This window comes from Tachysurus vachellii, chromosome 25, assembly GCF_030014155.1.
Source record: "Tachysurus vachellii isolate PV-2020 chromosome 25, HZAU_Pvac_v1, whole genome shotgun sequence".
In the NCBI taxonomy this organism is placed as follows: Eukaryota; Metazoa; Chordata; class Actinopteri; order Siluriformes; family Bagridae; genus Tachysurus; species Tachysurus vachellii.
The window spans coordinates 6214087-6231854 of record NC_083484.1 but is presented as its reverse complement, the minus strand read 5'-3'; the positions used below and the strand labels follow the sequence as shown (position 1 = coordinate 6231854).

Below are 17768 nucleotides of genomic sequence, written 5' to 3'. Positions count from 1 at the left end.
CCCCAAACTCCAGAGTAACACAGCACCAGGGATGCAGCTTTCACCGTACGGAGAATAAATGTGGGGAAAAAGTGGGGAAAAAAAGGACATTTATTTCTCAGTCGGTGTTCTTATTAATGGCAGATTTATTATCTAGCTTGCTCTCAGGAACCTGTTCGGTTGCAGAATAGATGAGGAGAGTAGAGTGGGCAGTTTAGCTCACAACACAGTGTGATCTGAATACAATGCAAATTCCTTCTGGCCATTAATCAATGTCTATAGGAGGCACTTGTACAGTATGCAGTAGAATAAAGTAAGCTGTAGAAGAACTCCTCCTCCTTTCTGAGGAAAAAAACATACTCTCAGTATACATTATTGTCTTGATATCATGAAAGACTCTGAGTAAACATTTCCTGCTGTTCTTGAAAAAGAACTGCACATCCTGAAGTGTTTTTTTGGCAAAACGGGAGACTCGGACACGTGATCCGTGTGCAGAAGATTTAATAAACGTCGAGCAGATACAATCAAGCCAATCAGAATCAGGAAGGCAGGCAGAGGTCAGAATACAATATATCTCAAATATCAAAGCCAAATGGTTGTCCGATAAAAACGTCCAAGGAACAAAGAAAGGGTCAAGGTACACTGAGGCAAACACAAGGAATATAACTCAAATTTTACACAGTAAGTAATGATTCTAAAGAATTTATCCATAAAGCATAGCGTTTCTATAGTCCAGGGCCTCGCTTATCATCCATGTGTATGTATACAGTACCGTATGTATGCATTAAATGGAATTTTTCATTTTTGCTCATCCTTGAGGATATATTGAGCTTCTATCACATTCCGTCTATTATGTCAGCATTCTTGAAAGCGTAATTTACTGTAATGTCTTGATTTCTCTTCAGTACATCTGCTCACAAGATGCAGTCAGATGACAGACGGAATGTACAGTAAAATCGTATGAAAAGAACATTGAAAGATAGATTTGGAATATGCCTTCTTTGAAGATTTGGCTCATGAAGCTTTGTGGAGGGAAGGAGAGGTGTTTTTAGCACTAGTGGAAACTCTATGCTGAAAGTTGGGAGAGTTCAGTTAATCAGTCGATTTCTTTTCCAGTGCAGGGACATTTCACAGAGAAAGTAAAGATGGCACTGGCATTTCCCAGCCAACTAGGAGTTGACAACCAACTTATGATACAGCTCACCTTCATTCATATCACTCACACTGCAGAGAAAGTAGCACAAAGCAGAGGGACAAAAACATCACTGTGCTGATAACATTTATCAGCAAAACCAACGACAGCCTTAATACTAACAGCCAAACCAAACAAGAAGGTGAAGTTCATCATGCTGCACTGATAATTTACCAAATGAATGTAGCCTGGCTGTGCTCGAGTACATCAATTTAAAATGTGTGGAATTCCTCACTGGTTTGATTGGTACCTGTGAAACCAGAGCTAATTGTTCTGTTCTAGTGTTTCCTGTTCCATTAGCGATTCGAGTTCTCTGGTTCATGCCCAGATTACTCAGATCCAAGATTACTTGCCACAATCTGAAAGGGTCTGATCTGATCTAGATCCTATCTGATCTAGATTAAATAACTTTATATCATTCAGCTCAAAATGACAGACTGGTATAAAAGAGCAGGAAGTAATAAGTACCATAAAGGTAAAGTTTACATGTACATATACATAAAGATTACATTATATATGTCATATTTACAAGACAAACAAGAGAAAAACTTAAGGGTAGTGCTAATAGGGCTTAACACCTACACCTACACGATCTTTATGACTCTTCTATAAGGTTACATTTAATAATCAAAATAATACTTTATGTTTTTTGAGATCATTATTACTGTATGTATTTCTGATGGTTGTATTTAGTGTATGTTGGAGTTAAAATTTTCATAACTCGAGCTCATGCCAACAGAATCAGTCTTACTTGATTCAGGTCTTAGCAAAACAACATCAAAACAAACCAAAGCGGACTTTATGACAAAAAATCTTGTTATAAACCGTTCTCTTAAACAGTCCCTGCAGGATTTCAGAGTTTTTTGTGATTTTTTAATTTTTTTTTTTGCAGCTAAAAATGCTTGATTTTACTGCAGCGTTTTTTCTTTTCTTTTAAAAACTCCTACCGGTGAATATGAATATGTAATTATTTTCTATCATAGCTGTTTTCATGTAATTCAATACACGGGAATTGAGGAAGGCTTTGGTCGAATGTGTGTTGTGATGATAAAATACAACAAATCTGCAGGAAATATAATAATTTTGACAAATTTCCAGTAAATATTGTGGAGTTGGTTACTCATAGTATCTGCTGTCTAATATCACACCTGCTATTAACATGCTAGCCAATGGGAAAACTACTATAACTGCTAGATTGACAAACACTAATACATAGTAATAATAGGACATAAACTACTCAGCTAGAGGGCAAAAAAACACCTTCTAATTCAGAAAAGATGTGCAATCAAATATATACTACGAGAGGCAATAGGGTGTTGTGGAAAACCTGATCCTTCAGGCAGTAAATAGACTTATAATGCTTTTTTATATTTTAAATGGTTGCAGTGGAGCTCGCACTAACCTGCCAAGAAGCAATTTTCAAACCTTCACCTTTTTGTAAAGAATGTATTCATGCCAGGAGAAAATTTAACACTTAAATGTAAAAATCATGAGGTGGATAAACAGCATGCAGAATAATACTGAATACATCTGGGCTGCAACCCACAGGTTTATCACTCTAAGCTTTTGGATGGAAAGCTCAATCCAGATCAGTGAGTAGCAAAGAAGTGACAACTGCTACAGTCCCACAATTCCTACTGCAGCCATTTAATCTCAAACACGAACTTACTGATATAACCGATATTCATTCACGTCACATTGAACTACACTGGAAAACACGGTAGCTCCTTTTAGTTATGTGAAATTATGTTTTCTCTTTAACTCCAATCGTAATCACAGGATTTGTATATTAATGTCAAGTTTATAAATTTTACACTATTAAACTTAATGTAATCCAATTTCTTGGCTGCCTGTGGTTCACAGCACAAAGAAGAGACTTGATGAGTGCCTAATGTAGGTTTCTAGTATATAGAAATCTGATTAAAGGTTTTATTTTATCTTTTAATTTTACGTGAACTCCCTTGTTATCAACAGACAACTGTATAGTCTCCAGGCTTTTCTACAATATACAGTATATGTAGCTGTTAAAGCTACAGGCTTTCCTGAACATACTGTATGTCTCTGTCTTATTTTTATATATCCCAGTCTTCTATATAAAATCTCAAATTCTAATGTCAATATACCCAGAAATGGAGAAAATTGTATTCAAAGACTTTATTCCAATTCCACCTAAATCCCTGATTATTGCCAATGTTTTTTTTTCTAATCTTAAACTACCCCTTTTATACGAGTCTTTGCTCATTGAAGCTTCGGATTTCTGTTCTTATTTGACAGGAGTGGAACTTGCTGTGATTCTCCGCTGTTCTCTGAAATGTTACACGCTCTGAGTTGCTTTTCATTTCACCACAGATGTAAAGAGTGGCTATTAGACTATATATTTTCTGCCCCAGTCTAAACATTGTGCTCTGACCTCTCTCATCAAGAAAGCATTTCAGATTGAGATCTTTTGTGCCTGAAAATCCAAGGAGATTAACAGTTTCTGAAATACTAACACCAGTCCATCTGGCACCAACAAACATGCCACCATTACAATCCCCAAGATCACATTTTCCCCTGTTCTGATGTCTGAGATGATATTAACCTAAACCTCTTGCACCGTTGTCACATGAATCATGGCTGAATATTTAAAAAGTAAAATCATACAATACATTTTAATAAAGTTTGTTCTAAAGATCATGTTTGTGAAATATCCAGGTATCATTACATATATTGTTAGAAACAACACCTATGTTTTAGATAATTATTACTTTCACTGAACTTTTTCAATTATTCACTTTTCACAAAACGTTATCCTTCAAAGTTATCCTCCTCAATGGGAGTTAAACTAAATGTACATTCATTCATTCATCTTCTACCGCTTATCCGAACTACCTCGGGTCACGGGGAGCCTGTGCCTATCTCAGGCGTCATCGGGCATCAAGGCAGGATACACCCTGGACGGAGTGCCAACCCATCGCAGGGCACACACACACACTCATTCACTCACGCAATCACACACTAGGGACAATTTTCCAGAGATGCCAATCAACCTACCATGCATGTCTTTGGACAGGGGGAGGAAACCGGCGTACCCGGAGGAAACCCCCGAGGCACGGGGAGAACATGCAAACTCCACACACACAAGGCGGAGACGGGAATCGAACCCCGACCCTGGAGGTGTGAGGCGAATGTGCTAACCACTAAGCCACCGTGCCCCCCACTAAATGTACATGATTCTATATTTATTGTGTATTCTATATTTACTTATTTCTTTACCAGTATATTCTGATGTTTCTTTCTGTCAGAAATGACATTAACATCTGGATTTTTTTTCTACTCATGTTTGCCTATACTTAGGAATAAGTATTTCTGCTCTTGACCTTGATTTTGCCTAGCATGTTTGGAACCAGTTAGTACCGATTAAGCTGTGCCTGTTTTTACATTTACATTTACAGCATTTGGCAGACGCCCTAAGCGACGTACATAAGTGCTTAAATCTCTAACATTGAATACATTAGTGCTGGCTCACTAGGTTACATACTTAAGATACCATGAGTTCAAAGTTACAATGAAAAAAGTGTCAAGTTTTTTTTTTTTTTAAATGCAAAAGACAAGGAAAGAAGTGCTAGTTGAATAAGTGCTAGTTCCCTGAATAAGTAGGTCTTCAACCGCAGCTTGAAAATAGCCAGTGACTCAGCTGTCCGGACCCCTAGGGGAAGTTCATTCACCACCCTGGTGCCAGAACAGAGAAGAGTCTTGTAGTATACTTGCCTCTTACCCTGAGAGATGGTGGAACGAGTCGAGCAGTGCTGGTTGATTGGAGGGTGCGGGGTGCAGTGCGAGGAGTGATGAGGGTGAGTGCAGTGCGAGGCGTGATGTTTTTGACCCTGCTTTCTGCCTAACAAATTATTTGCTATTTCCTTTCTTGCTAATTGTCCCTAATTTTAACACTGTTCCTATTTTTGTGTTGCTCTGTATAAATGACTTGCATTTGCATCCAATCTCTAAGTGTCTGTGTTCGTGAAAAGTACTCTGTATAATATAATATTCATTTAGATTAAATTTGTGATTTCCACCTTAAAAAAACCATATAATCTAATGCTGGGGTTATTAATTGCACTTCTTCTGCCTTGCACAGGAACATCTCTTTGAACTTCTACCACTACCCTCATTAAAGGCTTAATAATTATCTGACCAGCTGGGACAAGTGTGCAAAGGCAAAATGTCCAATAAAAAAATATCCTAACGCCACTGGAGAACCAACCTGTATAGATTACAGATGTAGTCAAATGTACAGATGAAGTCAACAGTATAATATAAAGACATCCATTTCGCTCATTTTAGACTTACATTATTTCAAATATCCTGAGCTGTTAAATCTCATATTACTCCATGTGTAGATGTTTGTTTTTGTCTAACTTAACTCTGACGCTAACGTTCAACAGCGCTTTCCCTTTAACTTGCTTTTAAAGAACCGAATTCAAGAACCTGGCACAGCTCTGGATCGACTAAACATTATTTTCCTGTCTCCAGACTTCTCCTCTGATCTGAACTTTATTTCTTAATGCTGCCAGGGTATCTAGCAAAGAACAGGAGCCACAGTAGATTATGATATCAGGCCTCTGACTCAATCGATACAAGTGTGAACTCTAAAGGTAGAATTGCATTTCAGACAAGCTGGCAGACACACAGGGCAAAAACACTGATGTCACTGCAACACAGAGAACTGTTTCAACATGATAACTAAAAGCTTCAGCTTCCTACAGGATAAGCTTTATATAGAACCGTAAATATACAATAGGATTACTACTATTAATATTAATATTAATAATAATAATAATAATAATAATAATAATGATAATAACAATATTTTATATTGCCTGCTATAAAGGTGTAAATCAAGCAGATCTGTTTATTTCTATTTCTCAAACATTTGCACTAGTAGAGTGAATATTGTGTGTGGTAATTCCATATTAGATAGAAATATGACTAAATGGTCAGAAGGATGTATATCTACAGAGGAAAGCTCCTACACAATAATAATAATAACAATAATAATAATAATAATTATTATTATTATTGTTATTATTAGTATTAGTATTATTATTTTTTAATAATAATAATAACAATAATATTTATTATTGTTATTATTATTATTATTATTAAATAATAATAATAATAATAATAATAATAATAATAATAATAATAATAATAATAATAAAAATAACATTCTTTTATATTGCCTGCTATAAAGGTGTAAATCAAGCAGATCTGTTTATTTCTATTTCTCAAACATTTACACTACTAGTAGAGGAAATATTGTGTGTGGTAATTCCATATTAGATAGAAAGATTGCTAAATGGTCAGAAGGACCTATATCTACAGAGGAAAGCTCCTACACAAAAGAACCATTTGCAACAACAAATCTAAACACTCCAACATACACAGACACTCCAACATACACAGACATCCTTTGACTCCACTTAGTCTTTTGACCCAATGAGCCTATATGTGTATGTACTGTATAGACACTCAGAGCAAACTTGGTCATTGTTGCCAAATAGGCAGGTTAGAGTATTTCAAAACCTGATGATCTCTTGGGATTTTTACTCACAACAGTTTCCAGAGTTTATACAAAAGTCTGCGTGAAACAGAAATGAGCAGAGGTTATGTGAGTTAAAGCACTTAAGCATGAAAGCTGTAGGAGAAGAATGGCCACAGACACCTACAGCAACTCAATTAAACACTCTTTACAACCATGGTTAGAAGAAAGATCAACTCAAAATCTAGAACTCTGTTATTCAATAGTGTAAAACAGACCTACATCTTTCATTAAGGAACTAATTTGAAGCTAAAACAAGTCACTTATTCATTTTAATTGTTACTAAAATAACAATAATAAATAATGTATGCCACTGAAGATCATGACTTAATTCTAAAGATGAATAAATAAATAAGCGGTAGAAAATGGATATATGGATGGATGGATGGATGAATGGATTTTCTTTATGTTCAGTTCAAATGTGAGTTTATGTGAGTTCAAAAGCTGTCAGTGTCTTAACTCTGTGCTTGTATTGAATTTTTCCTCACATTTAAATATGTTGTTCTTCATTTAATTGAGCGTATATGTGAGTAGACATGATAGCAAATATGTAAGGTATATAAATACTGTATACAAATCTGCACACTTAACATGCTACTGCTATTAATACTTTACCCTTTGAGAAAATCAATGATATTTTACATTTCTTCTTCCCACACACTTTATTTGTTTCTCTCTCTCTATCTTATATATTACACATAGAAGTCAGTCCATGCCAAAGCAACAGCTACAAGCTATCTGATAGACCCATACTCTTATACATACAGTACATGAGCTCAAAAATTAAAACTAGTACAGTATTATGTAAAGAGGAAAATTATTATATCGTTACATCATTAGAATCCTTTCTTTCCCAAAGACCGAGGCCAGTTTAGCTCCTTTGGCTATCAGCCATGGATGGTCATAAGATTTAAAATTGCAGTCTCACAATGAAAGGTTGAACACTATTGGACAGCCATAACACTCAGAAGCCTCCAGTACTGGATTGTATTTGACACATGATATATACAAGCTATTCTGTGTCAATAATTTGTCGCAGGAGTAGTGAAATGTACTAAAAGTAACTAACAGACAACCTGTACTATTTTCCACTGTCATCATGACTGGTATCCTGAGCTGCTTCCCAAATTCAGTGCAAGTGTGTATACAGGAAAATGCTTATAGACAATAAAACTGCAAACTTCTTGAATCTGACTTTCAGGAGAAGAATGTAGGAGAAGAATGGCCATGGAACTATATGAGTCCTTAACCTATTGGCAGAGCATTTGAGCACGAGATTAGCCATAGAGAGGAAAGTAAGCACTGCAGACTACCCTGTCTATGGATTGTTCAGTTTCTTCACATCTGGAAGAAGGTTACAACACACTTTGGCAGATTCGCCCTGATTCATAAACCGCTACTTCCATTAGGCCATCAAACCAATTAACTCATCTGCTGGAGGGCTCTTCAGACTGAATTGAAATCAAAGCTGTTCTCTTCATCTTTCATCTTCCTCATTCCACTCAGCCTCTTTATATGTGACACGTTGCATTTGCAACAAGAACCTTTTTCAGTTGTGCACATTTTATATGAAGAGGCTAAGGGGTAATCATATAATCATACAACTGACCATTACAATCACAAAAATTCTGTTATATGTTTATGTAATGTTATGAGTTTTTCTGTCTATTTTGCTGTTGGTCTACTCTCAGTGTTTGCAAAGACTATTGTATATACTATAACAAACACCTTTGTGTTTCTGGCATTATTATATCTTGTTTTCTTTTCGCTTATCTTGTTCCATGGTTCTGGCATTATATATATTTTCTCACTCAGTTTGTGGTAAATATATGAACTCTTTGGTAAAGAAGAATGAGGCTTTGCTGAAGATGATGATGCAAGGTTGCCAGGGGCAGTTAGGTTAAATTAAAAAGTTATTATTATTTTTTTTAATCCAAAAGTCCAAGTTAGGAATCAAAACATATAACCTGTTTCATGTACATTAATGTAAAAAAAAAAAAAAAACAAAAAAAAAAAAACGGTGGATTCAGTAACAATAAGAAGTACCAGAAAATATAAACCAGACAAAACCAGAAAGAAATAAGTAACAAGAACCATGGACTAAGAGACAAGAACCAAGAAAACAGCTGCCTAGAAACAAGGACACCAAAATTAGAATTGAAAAAAAGAGAGCTGAGAAACAAAGGCTAAGAAAGATAGAGTGGCCAACAAGGGCTGAGAAACAAAGGTCAAGAAACAATAACCAGGAATGAAAGACACAGGCAGTGAAATAAATACAGAGATACAAGAGCCAAGCACAATGGAACAAGTACCAAAGACATATTGTGAAACATGGACCAAAAAATTATCAAAGACCAGGCTAACATGTTACTGCTAACAAATGAAAAACCTGGGAACCAAGCAATCACACCTTTACGTTAACAACAGAACAAAACACAGACAAATTCCACCAAATGCACACTATAAAAAAAATACTAGTACAATATACCAGAAATGTGGACTGAGAAAATAATACCATAGAAACAGGTACTGTACAAGAAACAGAGAACAGCAAACAAGGACTGGAAAACAAAAGGATAAAAACAAGGACACTCTAACAAAGACTGAGAAATACAGACTGCGAAATGAAGATTGGGATATAAAAAAGATGAGTTCCATTGACAAGAAACAAGGACCAAGCAAAACAGATAGGAAAACATGGTCCAAAAACAAGGACAAGTTTGACAAGTCACTAGAAAACCTAGAAACCTGGAAAGCAAGGAAACAAGGAACAAGCTATCAGACTTCAGAACTGCTCGAATAATATGTACAAAGAACACATACTGTATAAACTAGAACTAGGAGAAAAGACACAGGTGAGATAAAATACACAGAAGCCTAATTATTAGGAACAGGTTCTGACTATTATCAGGAGCAGGGAACTGGCAGAACCGGTGCAGGATTGAGCCAATTTGCCTGAGATACAAGAGCTGTGATCTAGGGACCAAGTAACAAGGCGATTGGGAAGCAAAGGCTAAGAAAAGAACGTTGTTAACAAGCTGCATGACAATTAGAAAGTTTATGAACCAATAACAAGCATTCACACTACAGAAAGTCTGGAACAATATGTGCAAAGAACACTACTAAATAAGTATTTAACCTATTTAACTGGACAACTACTACGACGACTACTACTGTAGGCTTGTGTGATATTACAGTTTAATTGTCTCTTACACAAAATTACACTGCTACAGTATTGAGTGACACTTCTATTCATTCATTCACTCATTTTCTACCGCTTATCCGAACTACCTCGGGTCACAGTGCTGTGACAGAGCCTGTGCCTATCTCAGGTGTCTTAGGGCATCAAGGCAGGATACACCCTGGATGGCGTGCCAACCCATCGCAGGGCACATACACACATAACGCTCTCATTCACTCACGCAATCACACACTACGGACAATTTTCCAGAGATGCCACTCAACCTACCATGCATGTCTTTGGACCGGGGGAGGAAACCGGAGTACCCGGAGGAAACCCCCGAAGGCATGGGGAGAACATGCAAACTCCACACGCACAAGGCGGAGGCGGGAATCGAACCCACAACCCTGGAGGTGTGAGGCGAAAGTGCTAATCACTAAGCCACCGTGCCCCATTGACACTTCTAATTATATTATATTATACTATATTATCATTCCTTGAATATTATTATGCTGGGAATATTATTACTATTATTATTATTACTATTAATATTATTACTAAAATTTCTGAACCTGAAAGGGTGTAATAGCTATGAACAAATAAATTCATTCATTCATTCATCTTCTACCGCTTATCCGAACTACCTCGGGTCACGGGGAGTCTGTGCCTATCTCAGGCGTCATCGGGCATCAAGGCAGGATACACCCTGGACGGAGTGCCAACCCATCGCAGGGCACACACACACTCTCATTCACTCACACAATCACACACTAGGGACAATTTTTTCCAGAGATGCCAATCAACCTACCATGCATGTCTTTGGACCGGGGGAGGAAACCAGAGTACCCGGAGGAAACCCCCGAGGCACGGGGAGAACATGCAAACTCCACACACACAAGGTGGAGGCGGGAATCGAACCCCGACCCTGGAGGTGTGAGGCGAACGTGCTAACCACTAAGCCACCGTGCCCCCCAACAAATAAATTGTTTATCATTATATATTTAACCATAAATGGTAAATCAAAAGCAGGGAAAAATCAATTCTGCACATACAGTAACAACAAAACAACACAAAGTTAAGACAAACTACACAAACCCTAACTGATAGGAACAGATGTTAATGATGATCAGAAGCATGGACTGGAGAGAAAGCAAGGCAAAGCAGAGACTACAAATTAGCAAATGATCAAATTCATCTCATTTTCTATGCGCAAGCTCGATTATAACAACCTACTGTAACTCTAAGCTGCAGGAGGCCAGTAATTTGCATAATCTTTGCACAAGTCTACACAGTCGCTGTCTCTCCCGTATGGAGCTTCAACAAAGTCCCATGTTGACAAGGAGAAAGTCCAAATGATTTCCCCAAAGGTGTTAAATGTTTACATGGCTACCCACAGGGTTACAAGATGCTTAACTCAGCAGGGGAAAAATGACATAGTGCAAACAGCAGCCACACAATAACAGCAAAAAAAAAAAAAGTACAGATCACTAATATATACTCCTTGAGAGGAAACTGCTGAGTCCGAATAGTTGGGAGGAATATATAAACAGTGATAAATGAGTAGAGACCAAAAAACTATGACTGTACTTTCCTATATAAGAGAACAAATCTATTACAGGTGCATTCTCATCTTTCTGTATGTAATCAAATTGTCTTTATGACTTGGTTTAACTGTCATCTTATAGAAAGTCAAAATTACCACAAACATCAGAATGTACACCGTCCCATTAAGTCCTGCCTATTTTTTGCTTTTATTAAAGCTGCCCGTATTCCACTACCAACTGCAACATACCTTTTTTTCAGACTCTGCAACACATTTTTTTTTCTCGCTCCATAGACTCTCTGAATGCCAGTGTAATTTTGTCGTGCACAAAGCCGCAGCAGAAGCATCTGAGGCTGACCTGATGTCTCTGAGGCTTATAGGAAAAGAGAAAATGAGAAAAAGCCTACTGGTTTTCACACCTGGATCAATGAGAGATCCTCCAAATGCAGCCTGAAGAGATGATTTCTGGAAGAGAAAAGACAAAACTGTATGACTTTACTAATGGAGGGATCAGGATTAAAAATAAAAGGGAAGCAGCCCTTTATTGGATGGCTGCTAGATTTAAACAAAAGGTTATGAAAATTTAGGGATAAATTGAAAAATTTTAAAGGTATATGCAGAATTTATATATTTCCAACAAGCTGCTTTAAGACAATGTCTTTTATAAACTCTGCTATACAAATGAAACTTCAACTGAATTAAAGTTTTAATTAAAATCTCTCTATTTAAATGTGGAATAGTTGAATGTTCCTTATCCTTTTTAACTTCCCCACATCCACATATAGGCCTAATATCCAATTAGACATTTTAGAGGATGTCCTGTTCCCTACTTAGGCAAGGTCTCATTGCTTTTTTGACAGGAACGGCTACAACAATTAGTTTTAATCTGCTTGCTCTTCATCAAAACAGTGTGTCCATTTAACACAATTTTAAAGGAGCTCAAATGTCTATTTCTATTCCCTGGGCATATTATTTGCATAAATGAATATAATATAATAGCATAAATATTTGTCTGAATGAGGCACTATTCAAAAAAAATAATAAAATAAATAAAAAAAAACACTATTTACACCTGAATGTGTAAGCGGCACACTTGGAAGGATTTTGTGATTGGGCGAGATCAGCCCTGAAAATAACGGACTCCCTGATCAGATCAGTGCTCTGGCTACTGAACTAGGAAGTTGGTTGAGACTTTGCTGTGCTGTCATGTCAGCGTTCAGATAGCTTCATATAGTAAGTGTATATATCAATTGTACAGACTGCTGCCAAGTTCAGGAAAAAAACAAAACAACAACAACAAACTAACCAACCAAACAAACAAAAGGTCCTGAAACAGTTGATGATATTTTGAACAATTGGTGTCTTTTATATTTGTGCATCTTTAGGATTTTACAACACCCACAACACTAATACCTCTAAAAATATGGGATGCTTATAATGCAGTTTAGTCTAATAAAAAATTACTTATAGCATACAGCATATTTTCTGCATGTCAAATTAGACCTGATCTTTTTGGTTCCCCAAAGAACCTTAAATAGTAAATAGTCCTTAAAAGGACCCAAAGTGCCATAGAGATCCTTTTGTGAAATGAACATGTCCCAAGGATGTTAAAGTTTCTTCACAGAACCATACAATCTGAAAAAGAAAGTCATTTAGCTTCAAGAAGATTCTTACTATTTAAATTGTGTCTATTTTAAACATAGATCTCTATTATTAATTATTACTGTAGCTACCTTAGCATCCGAGCTCCTCTGCAAAGCTTTAAGAACCAAAAACCTTAAAAAAATGCATGTGTGATTTTTGGAGCTTCTTTAAAAATCTGCACACAACAATGTACACAGTAAGAGAGAAGCATGTTTCTGGGGGTCATGCTTCCATTTTATACCAAACTCCACACACTCCTACGCATCTGAAGTAATAACCAGAATCATTAGAGTCATAAAGATCAGGGATAAATGGCCTAATTTGTCAGAGAAAAAGTTTTTTGGGCACGATTTTCACACTGGGTTCAATCACTGTCAGTGTGTTAAAAAATGAAGTCAAAATAAGTTTTCCATTCTTGGTGTAATTAATCTGTAAAATAAAATAGGCTACTAGAATGAATAAATCGTATAAACATGATTAAAATGAACAGTTATGAGATCGCTCAAATTAAGGAGTATGAAAGTTTTTGTCTTACTTTTGATAATTAATAAGGCTTGAGATTATTTCAATGCAGGTCATTTCAGACTCTAGGTTTTTACAAATGATCATTTTAAAAAGAAACCTGTTATAACCAGGTAACAAACCCAAACCTTGTAGACTATGTAAAAAACCTCAATACTGGGTTCTCCAGCAAGATGAACTAGCCAAGACGAGCATTTTTAGAGTAAGCACAGCTGTGATTAAGGGCCATTTACTGTATTGACATGTCTATCGATTGCCTCGTACTACATTACAACTAAAACCAATCGATGCTACTTTCACACAGACTGGAACACGCTGTACAGAAGTACAACACGTGTTTTGTGCAAAACTAGTGAGACCTAATCACCAGTCAATAATTTGATATCTTTACAGTCAATTCTGAATCCATGCCCAATGACTGTTATGGGCTTTTCACACTCTGCATAACCACAGGTTAGGGTCATTCTAAACCCTGCTATGGATCCTGGGTAGAGGAACATTTCACACTTGTCATTTAGAAGCAGCATTAGTGCTTTGGTGGTGTTAACTCCACACTGTACAGAGGACAGGTTAAGAATCAAGCCATACAATGTTATGACTTGATGCTTAGCAACAGATTTCAAATAAGAATGAATAGCATTGCACATGCATTGTACAGTTACAGAAATCCTGCATGTTGTGTGAACAGTAGTTGCCATGTTTTGGGGGAAAAAAGAGCAAAAAGAAGACAGTTTTATTTTTACAGTTATGGTCAGAAAAGTATATTCAGGACAAACTTAAAGACGGTTAAAAATACCTGTCAAAGTATTTAAGAAACTGACTGAAAAAAATGAAAGCTAAATATAAGAAAACGCAGACGTCGTCTAAGCAGCAAACTTAAAAAGGAAAAAAAGATCGAAAGCTAACACCTGCTAAAGATAATACCTGTTTCGGTGCATTCTGTATTTTTTATTTTCATTTCAGTACCAATTCTTAAAGGTCTTACAAGTATCAAGGCTTTTTTCTTCGCTGACCCCAATGCACAAGACAAGCTGTTATTTAATGGGGCCATGCGCTGTATTTAACCAATCATGGTTGTTGACACTGCAAATAAGAACACTAACACAGGGTTTACTCGTGTACAGTGTGAAACGTCAGATTATTAATAGCCAGGATTTATCGTTAAACCCGTGTAAAGTTCAAGCAGTGAGAAAGTTGAAACAAGATTACCCAGGATTCTGTTCACCTGGAGTTTTAAGTGTGAAAAGCCCTATAGGTTCCATCTGTCTACACCAATATGAGTCCAAAATGTTCTTCTAACTGAAAACAGTCAGGAAGTAAAAACTTGAACACAAGCAAGGGGTTAAAATGGCAGACTTTAGTTCCTCTAGTTTTGGGTCAAAGGACCTGTTTAGCATAACACAAATAAGACTCACGTTGAATTCATTCTACACTAAGATTCCTGTTTCCTGAAACAAAATAAATAAATAAATAAATAAAACTAATTACTCTTCTGGCACTGTATCTTTGAGGAAGTGAACTGTTAACACTCGTTCATCTCAACCCCGCAGTTGTCACTAAATAATTGCTTGGAGATTTTCCCAGCTGCCCAACACATTTCCTTTTCTCTTTCCTGTTTTTTTTTTTTTTTTTTTTTTTTTTTTTTAAATGAGAAAAGCAGGTCTGCAAAAAATATTCTGCAGCATACCGTTGAAATCATCTCCCTGGTTACTTTGAGAGGGATAGAAAAGAACTAATGATGCTTTCACATTTACGGTTTCATTTCCAGTTAATGAAACTGTCTTACAACTGATCAAATTAGCGATACGAGGGCGTCCTGCCATTAATTCACACTCGCAAATGATCGAATGTGAAGCCAATGGTCTGGAATAAGGTTGGAAAAGTTAGTGGTTTGTAAAAGTTCATTGATTATGACCTGACCAGAACATAAGAATTGAATTTGACATGCTATAGCAGAGTAAGAGTTCATTACCTCGCCCCCACTATAAGCTCGTTCTGCCCAGGGTCGAAGGTCAGCTGTGAGTAATCCACCGTGCCCTCAGCTCTAAAACGATGGAGCCATGGCTCAATTTCTGTAACAAAAGAGGAGACAAGTCAGAGTGTGAGCATGTGTCTGTGTGAGTGTGTGTGTGTGTGTGTGGCGATATTCTAGCTGTGTCACAGTCTCTATGCCACATCTCATATTAACCTTAGTCACTAGCATCAAAAGCTTCACAACTGGTAGACATCACGTTTAATGCTCATGCCAATTTCAAGCCTGTCAATCTTCATTTCTTTTACAAATCTGTCTAAATTTGATCAGTTTTAACAGCACGGCTCATATTTTTTACTGACACACCTAATGCAATATCACGCAACAGTCGTAACACTGGGGAAAGTCTGACAGAGAGATCAATAAGGGCAAATTACCAGAGAGAGAAGGGGGAAACTTTCATTAAGCTTGATTGCCATTTATCACCATGTGTCGTTTAGTCTATATGAGTCTAATGATGTCTAGATTTTTTTAATACCGAACCAGGCAGATTCACATATCAGGTGTGAGGGTGATAAATCGAGTTTCTAAATCATGATTACTTTATTAACAGGGGGTAAATGATTCATTGGCAGTAATCATCTGAAGTTGAATCATTGCAGGAGATAAATTCACACCTACCACTTACACTGAGAATAAACCTACACAAGGACAGTTTTTACTGGGGTGTCTGTAAAATGCAGAGCTTAAGTGGACCAGAATCCTTGATCACAATTCAAAATGTCATCATTACTAATGATGGATTTTACACAAATTTTGGATATTACACAGCATTTTTAATAATAGACATTGTCCCATTGCATCTTCACATCTTTATCTAAAAGAATTCCGGATAGAAATTTCTATCCCTAATGAGAACCCAGAAGAGTAGCAAAAAAAGAAAAACCCTAAGTGGAAGAAGTGTCAAGGGAATGTGGTAGCTTAGTGGTTAAGGAGTTGGACCACTGGTCGTTAGTTTAAACCCCAGGTCCACCAAGTGTCGGCTGCTGGGCCCTTGAGCAAGGCCCTTAACCCTCAGTTGCTCAGTTGTATAATAATGAGATTGTCATGGACAGCTTGGACTATTTCCTGTACACCAGCGGGACATCCTGGCAGGCTTTGTTTATGTGCCATGTGTCTGTGAGTTTGTTTTGTGCTCATGTGTGTTTGCCCAGGGCATTCACTGAATTCCAGGGGTTTCGTTACCACGACGTAAAGTGGGCGTGTTTCTGGAGGTCTTGGAAAAACGTCCTCTTTCAAAAAAAAGAGCATACCTACGATGAGTAATGAAGGACAAAACAGTCATACAGGTAGATTTTATATTTTATATCTATTTTGCTTTATTATCTTACAGTTAAGCTATTTTTGAAAACAAATAAACAACCATAAACTACGGTTAGAGTTAGGGTTAGGATTAGATTATCAAATAGGCCACGCCTAACCGATGACGCAATATCTGTTACGCTGTTCTGAAATCCTTGGAAATAAGTGCGTCCCATTTTCCCTGCATGATCCTTAATCCATTCCCTCCTCTGCACACCTGTTCCTTGTGTTTCACCAATTGTTCCCCCGATTTATACCGGTTGTTTTGTGTATGTTGTTTGCTGAGTCCTTGTGTTTTTGTGTGCCATGTCTCCTGGTTTTTGTTTTCTGTCGTGTTATTTCAGTTACCTCATCTCCCACAGTGTTTACCATGTGTTTCTAGTTTTGTTATTTTTCTTAATAAACCCCCTTTTTACGTTATCTCTGCATTTGGGTTTAATTCTGCTCTGTGAAGACACCCGCTCCCCTGACAGAGATAAAATGTAAGTCGCTCTGGCTAAGGGTGTCTGCCAAATGCCGTAAATGCCGTCATGACGTGAACGTAAAATAAAAATCCAGTTCAGTGGACAAAACTTTAATAAGCAGTTACACATGGGTTTATTGATGAGATATCTAAAACCATACATGGCAATCAATCAACCTCACAAATGAAATAAAATTTAAATTCATAAAGGAACAGCAAAGTGAGCTGGCTTCAGAGTAGTAATGTCCTGGCTCCTTTGGAACCCTTTGTCTTCTAGTATAGTTGGATTTTGAATAATTGCACTCTCTCACTCACTCACTCACTCACTC

General features: G+C 36.9%; 1 protein-coding gene across 1 annotated transcript in view; it reads right to left on the bottom strand.

Annotated features, from left to right (window-relative positions):
* Positions 1-17768, bottom strand: part of sema5a (sema domain, seven thrombospondin repeats (type 1 and type 1-like), transmembrane domain (TM) and short cytoplasmic domain, (semaphorin) 5A) — a 208578-nt gene that overhangs the window by 127824 nt on the left and 62986 nt on the right. Inside the window, exons 3-4 of the mRNA XM_060861873.1 lie at positions 15615-15714; positions 11896-11941 (exon numbers count right to left, since the gene is read on the bottom strand). Coding sequence (XP_060717856.1) covers positions 11896-11941; positions 15615-15714 — 146 coding nt within the window. The remainder of the gene's footprint in view (positions 1-11895; positions 11942-15614; positions 15715-17768) is intronic.